The 15,930-nt window shown below is 33.8% G+C and overlaps 2 protein-coding genes across 5 annotated transcripts; both read right to left on the minus strand.

The window, feature by feature from the left end:
• Positions 1-15,930, minus strand: LOC149486086 (fatty acid-binding protein, adipocyte-like). 4 transcript variants are annotated; one of them, XM_089699410.1, is made up of 5 exons: positions 15,783-15,930; positions 15,369-15,461; positions 15,026-15,195; positions 14,633-14,743; positions 1-276 (listed from the first exon to the last, which is right to left on the minus strand). In XM_089699410.1, exons 2-5 carry the CDS (start codon positions 15,436-15,438, stop codon positions 214-216), a joined length of 414 nt encoding a protein of 137 aa, XP_089555536.1. In that variant the 5' UTR covers positions 15,439-15,461; positions 15,783-15,930; the 3' UTR covers positions 1-213. The 4 variants fall into 4 exon arrangements, with proteins under 4 accessions (XP_089555536.1, XP_089555537.1, XP_089555538.1 ...); XM_089699411.1 differs by having other exon boundaries at positions 15,369-15,458; positions 15,781-15,924; XM_089699412.1 differs by having other exon boundaries at positions 15,706-15,924.
• LOC149486087 (uncharacterized) lies at positions 12,912-14,015 on the minus strand. The gene has a single exon (XM_089698746.1). It carries the CDS (start codon positions 14,013-14,015, stop codon positions 13,029-13,031), a length of 987 nt encoding a protein of 328 aa, XP_089554872.1. The 3' UTR covers positions 12,912-13,028.

Consider the following 15,930-nt stretch of genomic DNA (forward strand, 5'->3'; position numbering starts at 1 on the left):
TTTAAAACTTTATAAATAAACTTTATTATATATTTATAAAAAATAATATAAAAGATATAAAAAAATATCAGTCTAACTGAGATAATAATAAAATAATCTCCAACAGTCCAACTTATAATATCACATACATGATACAGATAAAAAGTACAGAATGTAAGTAAACTCTTATAATATTAAAATAATATGTATATAAAGTATAAACATATAACACTTTTACGAAGTTACTCTTTTGAAGTACCTTTTAGCGGGCACCTTAGCTTTGTCATGAGTCAGTGTCTGAAAGAAAAAAATATAATTAAAATTCAAAACAAAAAAAGCTGTCTTGAAGTTAGCACTTTGCATTCACTGCCTGATTTTCATCTGTATTCTATACTAGTGTCCGACCGAAACTGGTTTCCAGGCCGAAACCGAAACCGAAACCGAATGTTCGGCCGTGGCTTCAGTTTCGGCCGAAACCGAAACCGAAACCGAAACTCACGTGGTCTAGTATGAAATTTCTAAAAATACTGAACTTTGGTGCATTTTACCTATTTTGCCTTAATTAGGGCATGAAAGGAAAACACAGTACATTAAATTTGTTGTAATCATTTATTTAATATAAAATAAAAAAAAATAATATTCTTAAAATATTAATAACTAATAACAAATTTAATTTTTATTATTTTTTCAAATTAAGTTCTCGGTAAAATCAGTCATCTAAATCAAATCAGTAATTGTTACTGTTACTTTAAATACTAAGTTTTGGTATTTTGAGATCTTTCTCTTTATTAAAGAGTTTTTAATACTTTGGATTGGTATTTGTACTTAGAAGAATAATAAGTCTCTTTTAGGTAGGGTCAACCGGGGCAAATGCAACTATGGGGCTATGGCAACTAGTTATCATAACTAATTTATTAGAGTTGTTGTAATAAATCGCCACCTATGATTCAATAGCTCAACGACTAATAAATCTTACAAGTAATAGATGGTGCCCCTACGATGAAAACTATTTGATTGATAGGCCATTGTGTCAAACCGCTATTTTGAAGTTGGTGTGCGTAAAAACAGGTGTCGAGTTTTGCAGACAAAAAAATTGTTTAGGAGTGATTTTTTGCAGGTGTTTTTGATTGGACACGATTATCACAAGCCGTTAAGCATATTTCATTTATATTTTTAGTGCGTTAGTTGACTCTATTTTGTGTTATTGATGCAGTTACAATTGCCTCATGAAAATTTCACTGTGGGGTTATTGCAACTGTGAGGTTAGTTACAATAGCCCCTTATATTTTTGTATGAAACTAAAAACACTAGTGATGTGACAGTGTCGATATTTTTATTATGTATCCTTCTTGGTAGTCAAAATATATTTTCTTTATGATTAATTAAAGAAGAACCATCGATTATTTCTTCGATATTATACCCAGAGACGGGTTCATAAGTAAAATTCAAATTAGATAAAGCGTGGTTAAAGAATATAAGTAACTAAAAACGATAGGTAGGATAGTTCTGTGATTGTTCAAGTAATTTTTAGTAAACGGTTGATTAACTAATAAACGTATTTTGTTTGGTTTACGTTTTTAACAATATTTAACACAAAGAATATTATTTGTTCTGACCAAAAACTAAAATTGACTTAGTAGGTAGTACACTGTTATTTTTTTTTGTTGCGATTTAAAGTGGTAAATCAAAGTAGGTACATGAGTTTTTCCTCTAAATAATGCGGCGCCATCTACGATCGCAACGTTATTGTATAGATAACGTTATTGTATATATATATAGAATAATAAAAATATATCGATGAATAAGTTTTTTGCATTCCCCACACTAATTCTCTAACAAATAGTTGCATTTGCCCCACAATCAGAAAAATAAGATTTTTCCTGAAAACTCGTTCTTGCTACACGGTAATCCAGTTCAAAATCCTATGAATAACATGAAATCTCATAAATATATTCTATATTCGTTGTTTTATATGAAATAGAAGAAGAGCTATAGCAGTTAGTTGCATTTACCCCCGACTAGGGGTTAATGTAACTTTTTCTACCAATTTTAGGAAATATTCTCACTACCAGTTATTTATAAGACTACTGTATTGCTTGATTGGTTGAAAATAATCTTGAATAAATACAAAAATCACTAAATGGGTCAAATAAATGACCAAATATAAAAGGAGATAACTGCAACCGATCAAACTTGAAACTTGTTATTTTTTAGTTGCATTTGCCCCGGTTGACCCTACCTCTTATATAAAAATAATAATAATTAATTACAATTACACCCAGTTCCAATCTCAACATAGAAATCAAAAATTGTTTCCACCAGCGTGGGTCAACCAACGCTTTGACAGCGTCCGTCAAAGCGTTGTTCACAAAGTTCACTGAACTTGCGAAATAAGTTTCGGTTTCGGCAAAAGTTTCGGCCGATTTTGGCCGAAACCGAAACTGCGGCCGAAACTTGATTTTTGGCCGAAACTCGGCCGAAACCGAAACCGAAACCGAAAGTTCGGTCGGACACTATTCTATACTAATATTATAGCTGAAGAGTTTGTTTGTTAGAACATGCTAATCTCAGGAATTGCTGGTCTGATTTGAAAAAAAATGTCGGTGTTAGATAGCCCATTTATCGAGGAAGGTTATAGGCTATATATGAAATGAAATGAAATGAAAATAAGTTTATTATGGACACAAAAAAAAAGATACAATTTAGTTAAAAAAAAAAGGAACTTAAAAGATAATATGCCATAATTAGGCCAACCACTCAGTGTGTTATCACTGATTTTCAGTGGCCGCCTTAGGATGTCTTATTGACAGTAGATGTATTTCCGTTCAGGTATCCAACAATATGCAAGTATAAATATAATTGAATCGATATATATACTTTATAAATATAATAAGTAAATGAATAATATATAATATGTTGTGTATTAAATTAAATTTGTGCACATTTAATATACATAAATAAAAGTCAGCAATATAATATATTCAGATATTGATACATACATATTTATATTTATATGAAATTTGTATAAGTGAGTGTATTTTGACAAAAAGAAAATTGATCAATAAAGGACAATTGGATGGGGTTAAAATTTCTGATTGCGCTTTTGAATGTCAAGAAGATAAGACTTCAGTTTGTTTTTAAAAGAGAATAAACTTTGCTGGGAACGAATAGGCGGCGGTAGGTCGTTCCAGCATTTTGAAGCTTGGTATCTAAAACTCCCCCTAAATGCGGATGTTCTGTGAAGAGGTATTTCTAATAAAGAAGTTGCGTGACGAGTCTGGTAGGCTGTATTATGATCCGCCAGCCATTTCAGTTTGTCGTACAAATACACAGGCACTCTGTACTTTAAAACATTAAATAGAAGCGTGGCCAGATGCACGTGGGTACGGTACTCCATTTTTAGAGAATTGTTATTCGACAAAAATGGTGTTACATGATCACGGTAGGGTATTTCATAACAAAAACGGGCACAGGCGTTTTGCACCCGTTGCGCAATTTTTTTTGTGGATGTAAGCAATCTAGGCCCAACTACCGTATCAGCATAATTAAATTTGGATAATATAAGTGATTCACATAACAATTTTCTAACATTAACACTTAATGAATGTCTAATACGATAGAGCAGTTTTAGCCGATAGAAACAATTTTTTGATATGTTTAAGATATGCTTGTTGAATCTCAAACCCTCATCGAATATAACACCGAGATTACGCGCTTCAGTTACTCTTTCGATAGGTTCTCCATTTAGAAATATAGCAGGTTTTTGAGCTACTATTGAATCAATTTGATGAGGTGAACCTATGACCATGTACTTGGTTTTACTGGAATTAAGAGCAAGGCAATTCGACTCTGACCATACTGATATGCGATGCAAGTCTTCGTGGAGCCTTTTTAGAGCCATATCCATCTCACTGACCTTGAACGAAAGGTATAATTGAATATCGTCCGCATAGAGATGGTATTTACAATATTTTATGCATTGTGTCACATCGGCCGTATACAGTATGAACAGAAGGGGACCAAGAATGGAGCCCTGCGGTACTCCTCTAGAAACTTCCGCCCATGCAGATGAACATGCCCTTTGTCCACTATCCCCTTTTATTTCGACCATTTGTGAGCGACAAGAAAGATAGCTTTTAAACCACTGCAAGGTATTTTCATCAAAGCCATAGTAAGACAGCTTACTGAGAAGCAATTGTATATTAATACAATCAAAGGCTCTAGAGTAGTCCAAGAGAATCAGAAAAGTTCCTTCTCCTCGATCTTGAGCCTCAAGCATATTGTCTACCACATCCAACAGTGCTGTCGTAGTGCTTTTTTGCTTCCTAAAGCCCGATTGCCTTGTTGGTAATATGTCATTTTCGTCCAAGTACCGCCTAACCTGCGCACACACTACTTTCTCTAGAATCTTTGATAAACACGGTAAAATGCTTATTGGTCTGAGATCTTTAAAACAATTTGGGTTGTTAATTTTGGGTAACGGTTTGATGAGCGCTTTACGCCAAATAGAAGGAAAGGTGCAAGTAGATAAAGATGTATTTATGATACTTGTAATTATTTCAGCAGTATAGGGTAACGTTAATTTAAGCATGTCTAGTGAAATTCCGTCGCACCCAATGGCATTAGAATGCAAAGACCGACAGTACTTAAGTACCTCGTCTCTAGAGACAGTCGCAAAAGAAAACTGTGAAATGTATTTTTTGTTATTTACAAATAAATCTAATTCCTCTTTAGACACACCAGATTTACCTGGAATATCCAAAAAGTGACGATTTATATCATCTGGGTGTCTTAGATGATCTGGCAACGAAATTATATTTTTTACATTTATGTTAACATTTTTCTTTATATTATTCCACAACATACGAGGATTATTCAAATTTGAATTTACGTAAGTTTCAAAATAACACATTTTTTCACGTTCAATGGCTTCTGCAACTACCTTTTTTAACTCTAAGTAGTAAGATTTGTGACTGTCTTGTTTAGACAATTTAGCTCTAGTATAAGCACTATCCCTGCGTCTCATTAACAACTTGATATTATATGTAATCCAAGGGTAGTTGTGATTTTTTACATAAAAAGACTTTAAAGGAGCAAGCCAGTCAAAAATTGATAGAATAGTTGAATTAAATTTAAAAACGAAGTTATCAATGTCTTGGTGATCAATTACAATATCCCAGTTAATTTTCGTCATAGCGGTATCAAATAAATCCATGTCTATATCTTTAATTGACCTATGTTCTATTTTTAAAGGAATGGGCTTATCCTTAACGATATGAAGTTCGCACGTAACCAAGGCGTGGTGACTAAGATCATTAATATAGTTGACTGCAATCCGTCTAACACTTATATCAGTACACACAAGGTCAAGGATGGTTTCACTATTGTAGTGTATGTCCTTCCCTATTATCGGCTCTTAGACGCACACGACCTCTCGCTCCGACCGCCTGCAGCCAACTGAGCTGTGTGAGCGGTGTCACCGTTGCACGTGCGCAAGAGATGACATAATACTTCCCTCTCTTTCACTCACATACACTACATCCCTCCTTTATTTTAGAAATTTTTAATTTGTTCAATTAATTTTATTAAATAAAATATTATGTTCTATTCGGGTATGTTAGTCTATACCTAAGCACCAGTATCAGTTAGTAAACACAACTCAGGGACACGTCCGCTCCATACCAGTGATAGAGTAGAATGTGTCACCTGGCCTAGTAATATAATTCTATCTATATGCAACATCTCTCCTTTTCATTTTTTTTCTTTTTTTTTTCTACATTAAGTATATGTATATTCAAAATTATAATAATTTTTACAATATATGTATTCAAATCGATATTAATTAATAATTTTTTCAAACTCAAACCTTCATTCATCAACCAGACCTCGTCCAGAAACATTTTAAAATCGTCAATATAAGGACAAAATATGAATTTACCACTGGTTCGGAAAGCCGCCTCAACAGAGAAGAGCCGGCAAGAATATATGTATAGGCATATAGTCGCTCCTTCAAAATCATAGAAAATAGAAATGTAACATCTTACGTAGGTATTTATAATAACAATAATGACAATTTATTTAAGTATACGACAATCTATCATGAATAAGTTGTATACTTATATTTAAGTTTATTAAGTCATCATTTATTTATTAACCAATGGGACGAAATCGTTTTCAGTAACTTAATGTATATGTAAGGTATAATGTTTAAACTATGTTCCTTCTGTAACTTAACTATACTTTTGACTAACTGTACCTGTACTGTACCTGTACTGTACCTGTACTGTACCTGTTTTATTTTTTCCTTAGGTACATGACTATTGCACTACCTTGTTGATATGTTTCACTCACTATTTATGATGACCTGCACTCCAGGTCATTTAGAAGAGGTGAATGCTGCTTCTTCTGACGCATAATTTAATTCACTTTACCTGCACCGGCATCACACACCGGCATTTTCCCACATATTAAAATTATAAATAAACGATAGCTGCAAAAGACCTTATAATTGGATTAGTAACAATCTAAGTAAAACTTCGGTACAATTATTACCAAGTGAAATGCCTATAGACTGGGTACATACTTAAATGCTCGGTTATTATTTAATATCTATATTCTGTATATATGTACTTCGTTACTAAAACAATATATGTTCCGATTTTAATTCAATATACCTAATAAAATCGGAATGTAATATAATATGTACATATATCTGTACCCTAAATAATATAATAAATATTATACGGCAAAATTTTAACCAAACATAATTGGTTCATTATTTATTCTTATTTAAGCAACAACAACTTATCATATGATCCTTAGGCACAAGGAAGATTTGTTTATTTCTTCGTTTGTCCGTCTCTCTTTCATATCGTAATAAAGCGATTTATGATATATTTTTGGGCGATAGTTTAGAGGCTAGAAAGTGGCAGCCTTTTTTATAGCGCATTAAAAAATATTTAATTCATACAGATACATAGTATTACAATGTTAAGGTTCATAATTATCAATTATTTGAATACCAACTTTCGGGTATAAACCACTCTGACAGAATTATAGTCTTAGTGGAGCTTGCTCTGCAACAGTACAATATCATACTACCTATACTGTGCCATTGACTTCTATTGAACCGCTTTTAGCTTCACCTGTATGTTCGTATGACTGTATGCAACCGATTCTTTTCGATTCGCTTAGGACCTACCCAAACCGTACAGATTTAACTTCAGTGACAATATTACAACAATTTATTGACAATACAATAATGAATATTTAGTAAAGCGTGATTAATAATGTATTTCTTTTTTTATACTTCTTATTGTAACCTCAACACACACGCGGTGTTGTTGATTGTATGGTTATTACATTAATAACACATAGGTATTTAAAATTCAATAAATGTAACGAACCTAAAACGAATCAAAATGTATCATTTTGTTGATGACTTTTTTTTATTTGTTACTTATGATAACATTTGTATTTGTATTACTGACAACTTAATAGCCACTTGAAAAAGATAAAGATAACTTAATGACAATAATAGTGGCTAGACATTAATCACACATTAATGGTCTGAAAATAAGTACTTAGTTGGATACATATTATTTTTTTTTAACTGTACAATGTTAACTGTAACAATCAGTAATACAAATTTAACTGTAACAATCAATAAAAATTAATTAACTTGAATTTACAATATTCAATTTTGCATTTCGAAATCAATACCACTATACCACCTCAATATTGTAGAGATTAATACTTGGAATTTATATTCTGACTAAGGCACGAATGGTGACCTTTTCGCGATAATACATTTTTTTTTTTTTTTTTTTTGCTTTGATAAGAAATCTTTAACGTATTTCTTAATTGATAATCTTTTATTCATTCTAGTACGATATCCATTATTTTTTCGCAGCGGTGTTAATGCATTAGGTGCGATATTGAATGTTCAAAAGATGAGCTCTTAAAAGATGTATTACGTCGTAAGTACCTACTTTATGAATATGAAATCAGACCAGTCTTACAAACCACCATTAAAACTTGGATTTTATATGAATTACTACGTTGTAAATCTTATTAAATTCTTAATAACTTTTAAACTTGTAAATAAAATTATTAGTGTATTGACTTTTATAATACTATTCACGTTGATGTTTGTGTTGCTGATTTTCTCGTCTATTATAAAATTGGTGTTTTTAAATTAAAAACAGTCGTTATTAATATAGTAATAACTAGATACACATGGTGTATGATTTTACCATGGTTCTTACATATACCTTGCATATAGGTACCAATATTTGCGGTATGATGTGGTTATGATCCATTTTTTATTTTACATTAAATGTTCGTCTTGAAATTGACCTTTATTATCTATCTAAAAATTTTAAGTGTATATTTGACAGGTTGTTTGTCACTATACACTATCTAAGTATCAAAGTAATCTACTATATAAAAATAAGTCGGGTTTTCCTTCCTGACGCTACAACTCCAGAACGCACGAACCGATTTCCACGGCTTTGCACTCGTTGGAAAGGTCTCGGGCTCCGTGAGGTTTATAACAAGGAAAAGGTGTCTCTGGTGCGAAACGGACTTCGCCAGGTTTGCTAGTTATTAACAATTAACGATTAATATTTTATGCCAACTGTCTATTGTCCAACTATTGTCTTTCACGGTATATTATTGTATAAATTACGTAAAAGTCGTTTTCAACGTTCCAACATGTAATGATTAACAGTGTGTTATACCTAACCCCAAACCGGGGTGCTACATTTCCGCTGAGGGAGTAGTGTTATACTACTGCTACGTTCCGTTTAGAAAGCTTCTACATACCCGCAACGTTCCCGCGCAGGGAATTGTCGCGTCCTTGCCACGTTCCGATAAGGAACCTCATACGCTGCTACATACCGCTTAAGACCCATCTTCAGTAGTAGTACGACATTGCTACGATTGCCGCTGAGGAAATCCTTCTACGTCTTGCTTGCTTCGGCTCCTTAATTCCTGTTGAAGGAATTCAGCGACCAACCCTAACGACACCCTACCGCCTAGCCTTCGCAACGAGACGCGCACTCCATCTTACGTCCACCTATATCAGTAAGAGCCCTACCGGAGGGTTTGGACCTAGGCACACCACGGCTCTTATTGTTACTGATATTTGTATTTTATTTTATTAATTAACTAAATTAATTGTCGAGTGTATGGTGAGCAGTTCTTATTATTATTTTTTTTGTTTCCACCTCACCTACAACGCCACATAGTATGTATATACAATTGAAATGAATAGCCAAATATGTTGCCAAGTGTAAAACTCAAACCTCGGCGCGCGGCGCGTATCGGCTTAACCAATCCGGATAATATTCATATTCCAATTCGTTTAACGAACCGATAAATGGCGAAAGAGCATAACAACGTCTGCCAGGTGGCTAGTTTGAAATAATGAATATTGAGACTACTCTGTATGTCTCTCATTCCATTTATTTTTGTTTTCGAATATTCATTGTTTTATTACCTTACTCTGTTTATGATTATTATACAATCACTTAACCTGACTAACTTTATAGTTGTCGGTTAAAATATGTGCAATACCTACCGCAGATATTTTAGGCATTGTTATCATTATGATTATTCTTTCGTTGTTTAACAAAATCTGCTATGAATTTACGAAAATATTAAGTCACCTTTAGATATTATGAATAATAAAAACTACCTACTGTAAATATTTTAGCATTTATTATTTATACTCTTAAAATTGTGTTATTCCATTTTTAATTTGGATAACAATACTAACCGTAAGTATTTTCGAAGATACAATCCATATTAGAAGAAACACTATGAAATGATGACTAACTATCACATCTTTTTTAAAATCGCGTATGTAAGTGCATGAATTCGCAATATCGGCATCACCCAAAATATAAACATTTTATACGAGCATCACCCGTATCACATCACTACAGGCATCACCTGTATTGTAATTATATTACGACTACCAGGCATCTCTGGTATAAAATTACAAAGTACATACGGGCGTCACCCGATTTTTGTTTTTTCCACTACCAGGCATCATCATCTGGTATAACATTACAAAATACACACGGGCGTCACCCGATTTTTCTTGACCACCAGGCGTTATCTGGTAACACAGTACAAAGTACACACGGGCATCACCCGTTTTTTTCCTGTACTACCAGGCATCATCTGGTAACACATTTCAAAGTACGTACACGGACGTTACCCTTTTTTTGTCAGGCTTCATCTTGTAAAATTATAGCTTAACAACAACAACTTTAGAAATCCCTTGTCGTGGTCCACATCACCATCGAAACACATACATCAGAACTTCCATAATGTTACTATATTAGCCTGTCCAGGAAACTTACGTTCCTGATATAACCATGATGATAACCATTAATTACTTCTTTATGCAATAATGAATAATCTTAAATAATACTCATGCAACTTCACATCGAGTAATTAAAATAAGATATAAGTGGGTATTTGGTATAATTATATTTTTTGTAACCAGACAAATCTATTCTGAGCTGATCGGGAATCGAACCTTTTTAGCTCATTTAATCATGTTTAACCAATCCTCTAAGCAGGTTTTTACATATCAGTATTAATAAATTTATATGTAATCAAATGTCCCAAAATAATAATCTACAGCCTCGACTAAACAAAATATCACATAAATTAATCTCACTTAACGCAGTTACAGTCCTATGAATGACTACGTGAGTACATACTGGACGACGCTAGCTGTATACCCGTACACTGTACAGTGTATTTATCATACAGGCACCATACGCTCGAGCAATAAAGACAGCCCGCGTATGCATTGGTATTTGGTATCAGTGAAGTTATGTATACGAGAAACATTTTACAACACCTACTTTATCCTTCTGGCTACAAAAACAGCGTTATTAATACATACCTACTTACTAACGCATTATCACCAATACAGTTGTTCTCTCTTTTACTCTCACGCACGAGACATAATACATGTCTCACTCATGTACTTCGTAATAACAACTGCCGATTAAAATATAAAAGAACGTCCAGCCACGACGCTGAATGGTGCGTGACTAAGTGAAACTCGGGCACTTAGCTGAGTTTTTTCTTGCCAAAATAGAGAGCGGGTAACGTATCTAGCTTTTTATATATCATAGTCTGGCTACAATTATTTAAGAGGTTTTGCTAAATCTTTATGTAAACGAAACCTTCGTTTTCTACGGCGCGGAGGCACGCACATGTTATTGCTTTGTGCGGGTATTTTTTTTTTATGTAAGCGGCACAAAATAAAATATCATAATTAAAATAAGTATGTGTGTCTATTATTATTAACTTTAATATTCCCTTCGATGTAACTTGACTGTGGATATAATTAGTTCAATAGTTATCACAGCACACCTATTTCCTCCCTTTTTTTGTTTGTTTTGTAATTTTTTTTTTTTTATTATCAACAAAAAATTACTTACATTTATTCCCGATTTACCTCGTCGCCAAAAATGTAGTGTATGTCCTTCCCTATTATCGGCTCTTAGACGCACACGACCTCTCGCTCCGACCGCCTGCAGCCAACTGAGCTGTGTGAGCGGTGTCACCGTTGCACGTGCGCAAGAGATGACATAATACTTCCCTCTCTTTCACTCACATACACTACAACTATGATTAGTGAAATGGGTGGGTTCGTTTACGATCTGCGATAAACTCGTCATCGTTAAAAATTCGGTTAATTTGCGATATCCCATAGTGCTTGTATCTGTAAAATTAATATTAAAGTCACCCATTACAATCATATTGTCAGCCCACGAAAAACTTACAACCGACTCATAAACCGCATTAACGAATGTGTCGATATTTAGCCATGGCGGGCGGTATGCCGTTCCTATTACGAGTTTCTTACATCTTATGTTAAACGTTATCCACATTTGTTCAACATTAGAACAACAAGGATGTTTTAAGACTTTAAAATTCAAGCTATTCCTAACATAAAACCCGACACCGCCGCCGCGAGCTCGCACATGGGGCGGTCGAGGCTTGTGAACAAGGCGATAACCAGAGATTGTAGGCGCACGACCCTCCTCCCCTTCCTTTAACCACGTTTCGTTAATACCCAGTACGTCCACGTTATGGTGTTCCATTGCAACAATAAGTTCTTCGTGACCAGTACCAAGAGAACATATGTTTATTAAACCAATTACGAGATTTGACTTAACCATAATTAAATACATTAAATATATAATTTAAATGAAGTACATATATGTAATATATTGGCCAAAAAATAAAATAGATAAAATAAAACATATAAAAGCTTGAAACACGAATAATACACACCACCATCAATAAGGCAAATCCATACGAAGGTACAACAATAAGGATACTTGCAAACATCTTTGAATGTATAAAACAAATTATAAACACACTATAAACTCCAGGAAGCACAAATGCAAAATAAACACTATAAAGCCTAAGTTTTATTTCTATTTCTGTGAATGTAATGCTTAAATAATAATTAAAATTAACTGTAAAATAAATTATCACACCCAAGACAACATCTTTACTGTATATATTATGAACAAAATTACTGTTTAAGTATAACAATATAAAATAATGCATCTTATCCAACCACGACAAAAACATATTATACGTCGAAATAATAAATAAAATTGTTACATTATACAAAACAAGCTCATTCCCAATAAAAGGAGGTGTAAGTTGGTGATAAAAATATGCTTCATGTTTGTATAGAATACAAAAACAATACAAAAGATTTTTTAGTAATATAACAGATAATAATATACTATGCAATATGTTCTTATAAGGCATACATTTAACGGCATTACATTTTAGGCGACAAACCATAGTGACATTTATACATATAAGTAGAACCACGCAATTATTGCAATAAAATTTAAGTGTATAAAGGCCAAGTAAATCACTCATAACACAGTTCACAATTATTGCAATATTATAACAAAAATCAAGAATGAGTACATATAAATATGAAATAAACATATTCGTATAGGTTGGGGATAATTGCGAGTTCAAAAAGATTATGAATAAAAAACCTTATTTATGTCGTCTTCCGACTTAATATTAACTACTTTAGATTTATTATCCCGTCTAGCATACACATGACCCGCGCGAGTCCAAACGAAACGCCAGTTCTTAGACCGCCCTAACTTCTCACGCGCTGCAAAGAACAGTTTTCGGTTACTGTACGTGAGATGTTCGTTCACATAAAAGCGGCGAGGCTCGCCCTGTACCCCCGTGCCGGCGGTGTCCGCGCCGCGCCGCACGCGCGCCGCGCGCAGCAGCTCGTCGCGCAGGTGACGCCGCGTGAGGCGCACGACGATAGGGCGCGATTGCGGCGCTTCGCTCGCCCCGCTTCCCTCGCCCTCTCCTCGTCTGCGCACGCCGCGCCTGTGTACGTTCGCAATATCGCGCTCGTCTATAGCTAGACCTAGTTTTTGAGCCAAAGTTATAGTAATATGAAGTAGATTTTCGCCACTATTTTCCGAAATACCCGTGATTTCTACATCATTTAACAGCATTTCTTGCTCGGATTCATTCAGCTGTTTTTTTAAAAGGTCGATCGAGTCAAGACTCTGTTGCAACTGCTCATTGTCTTTATCGGCCGCCGCGCCAGACCCGGCCTCCAAATGCGAGACACGCTCCTCTATGCTATCCAATCGACTAGCGAAGTTGGTAACTAAGGTGGTTAATTTAGTCATATCCACTCTAAAATTTGATATTTCAGTACGAAGCAGCTTAATCTCGTCTATTAGAGAAGGGGAATTTTTTTGTTGGGGAGATACGACATCCAAGAAAACATCAGCATCATGACACTGAGCGGGAGTTATTTCAACTGCTTTTGAAGTGTTTTTCGCTTTGCAAGTCTTACACATCCATTTGGTATTGGCACGGGCGTCTGGACTAAGATTACTGCATTGTCTGTGATAAGATGTATTACACTTAATACATTTAACGCCATCTGCCGAAGCAATGAACTTTCCGCAGGTATTGCACTTATTTGTCATTATCAGTTTTAACACAATGCTACAAGTTAAATTCGCTAGATGGCAGTAATATAAATTGGTCTATAGATTGAAGTCTCCAATTAATGAATCAGCTGTGCGGGTATCGTAAAATCAGCTGATCGTCCGTTGTGCACTAAAATTTACTTACTATAGTTTATAAACACAATTGTTCGCCAAGATAACACTACACGTTGTAAACTGTATATCAAATAAGTGTTTTGTGTACTTTATGAGTGTAATCAGGTAAGTTTACTATTTTTACTATTAAAATATTAGCAGAGCAAAACTGTCACACACCACTGTCAAAAAGACACTCTATCATTACGCTAAGACCACAGGAGCGGAGCCACGCGGATGGAACTGCGAAGCGCAGCTAGTATTAATAACTCAAGCCCCGGAATCACAGACACAATAGAAAATCTATTTTTTCGTGGACCGATCAAGCCGTTCGGGGCTCAATGGGTTAAATTAACTACCACATACTTAGTAAATATAGTTATTTAATGATTATGAAGAAAATCAATTTATTTTTAAAGACCAACTTGGATTGCAAATTTGATATAGTCATTCAAAGGATACATTTGTTTCAACTTTAATCCATTTCCATGGCTACTTACAATCACACACTCATCATCAGTGAAGAGGTATTGGCGTCCACATTTTTCCCCTGAGTCGGGGATCACTGAGTCAGTAATCACTTCATTGTCATTCTGTATTTTTGTTACACTCTGAAAAATTTTATAAAATTATACATTTTTATAATGCATAAAAATAAACATACTTTTGTGAAGTCCCATGACCCCAAGGGGGGGGTAAGGCGCAACAGGCATACATCTGTTTCACTGATAGATATTCTTTTTAGGGACAAGTAGGCGATCAGGCTTCTGTGTCCTGCCAGACTGAGACATTTTTTTTCGACTTAAAAACTTGGACACTAATGAAGAAAATAATTAAAGATTTTAAATAAATTTATGCCTTAATTTAAATTAATAACCAACTCTCAATAATACCTTGATAACAGTATTAGGCATTTGTTCTTCATATTCTTCACCTAGCTTAAATGTATACTCCGTTTTCCTCATCATAGATGCCGTTTTAATTGTCATTTGATCACCATCCACAGATATAACCATCTGAGGTGATGATAAACCCATCATTTTTCTCCCCATGTATGGCACACCTACAATTTTAAAGTGTGAACAAAAATTGTAACTGACATAAAAAAACAGCACTCTAAAAATTGTGCAACATTTTATTATCATATATGCTCGACATCAAAATGATTGATTCACAGATATCTACTACATAGGTACTGACTTATTATTAAAATTAAAAAACAAAATTAATACATACCCACAGCACTAAAATATTCATCAATATTTTCATTCTTATAGTGTTGATAAGTTCCAGCAATTGATGGCATGTTGATTTATTTTAATTGCGACCCTATAACACGAAACAAGCAAAAAGCATATGAATAATGTATTAAGGTGCTAAATATATTATTACCTATCTTTTCATAATCATATCAATGCTCTTTTTAAATTACGTGACATACAGAAGATAAGTGTTATCAAATCAACTCATTATTAATTGCTTGGTAACCAGGATAAATTACGTCTGATTTTTATTTTAAACGTTTATATTCAAATGATATTGTAATAAAAAAGTATGTAAGACGTTGATTTACCGTTTACACAAGAGTTGTTTTCTGGTCACTTTGAATAAACATATAAAAGTTAAAACTTAAAATATAATACAAAATACCTTAGCATACATGTATGTTTAAACTGTATAAAGAATGAGACACAGAGCAAGTATCGAATGAGAATTATTGATGTTAATAATTTACACAAGTAGGTAAATATTTCGATTTTCGATTAAATTTATCAATGAATAAAAAATTATCATGAAC

The sequence above is a fragment of the Colias philodice genome, chromosome 9, assembly GCF_061535455.1.
Source record: "Colias philodice isolate Cphi_HAF_F1 chromosome 9, ilColPhil1 Martin Lab GWU primary, whole genome shotgun sequence".
In the NCBI taxonomy this organism is placed as follows: domain Eukaryota; kingdom Metazoa; phylum Arthropoda; class Insecta; order Lepidoptera; family Pieridae; genus Colias; species Colias philodice.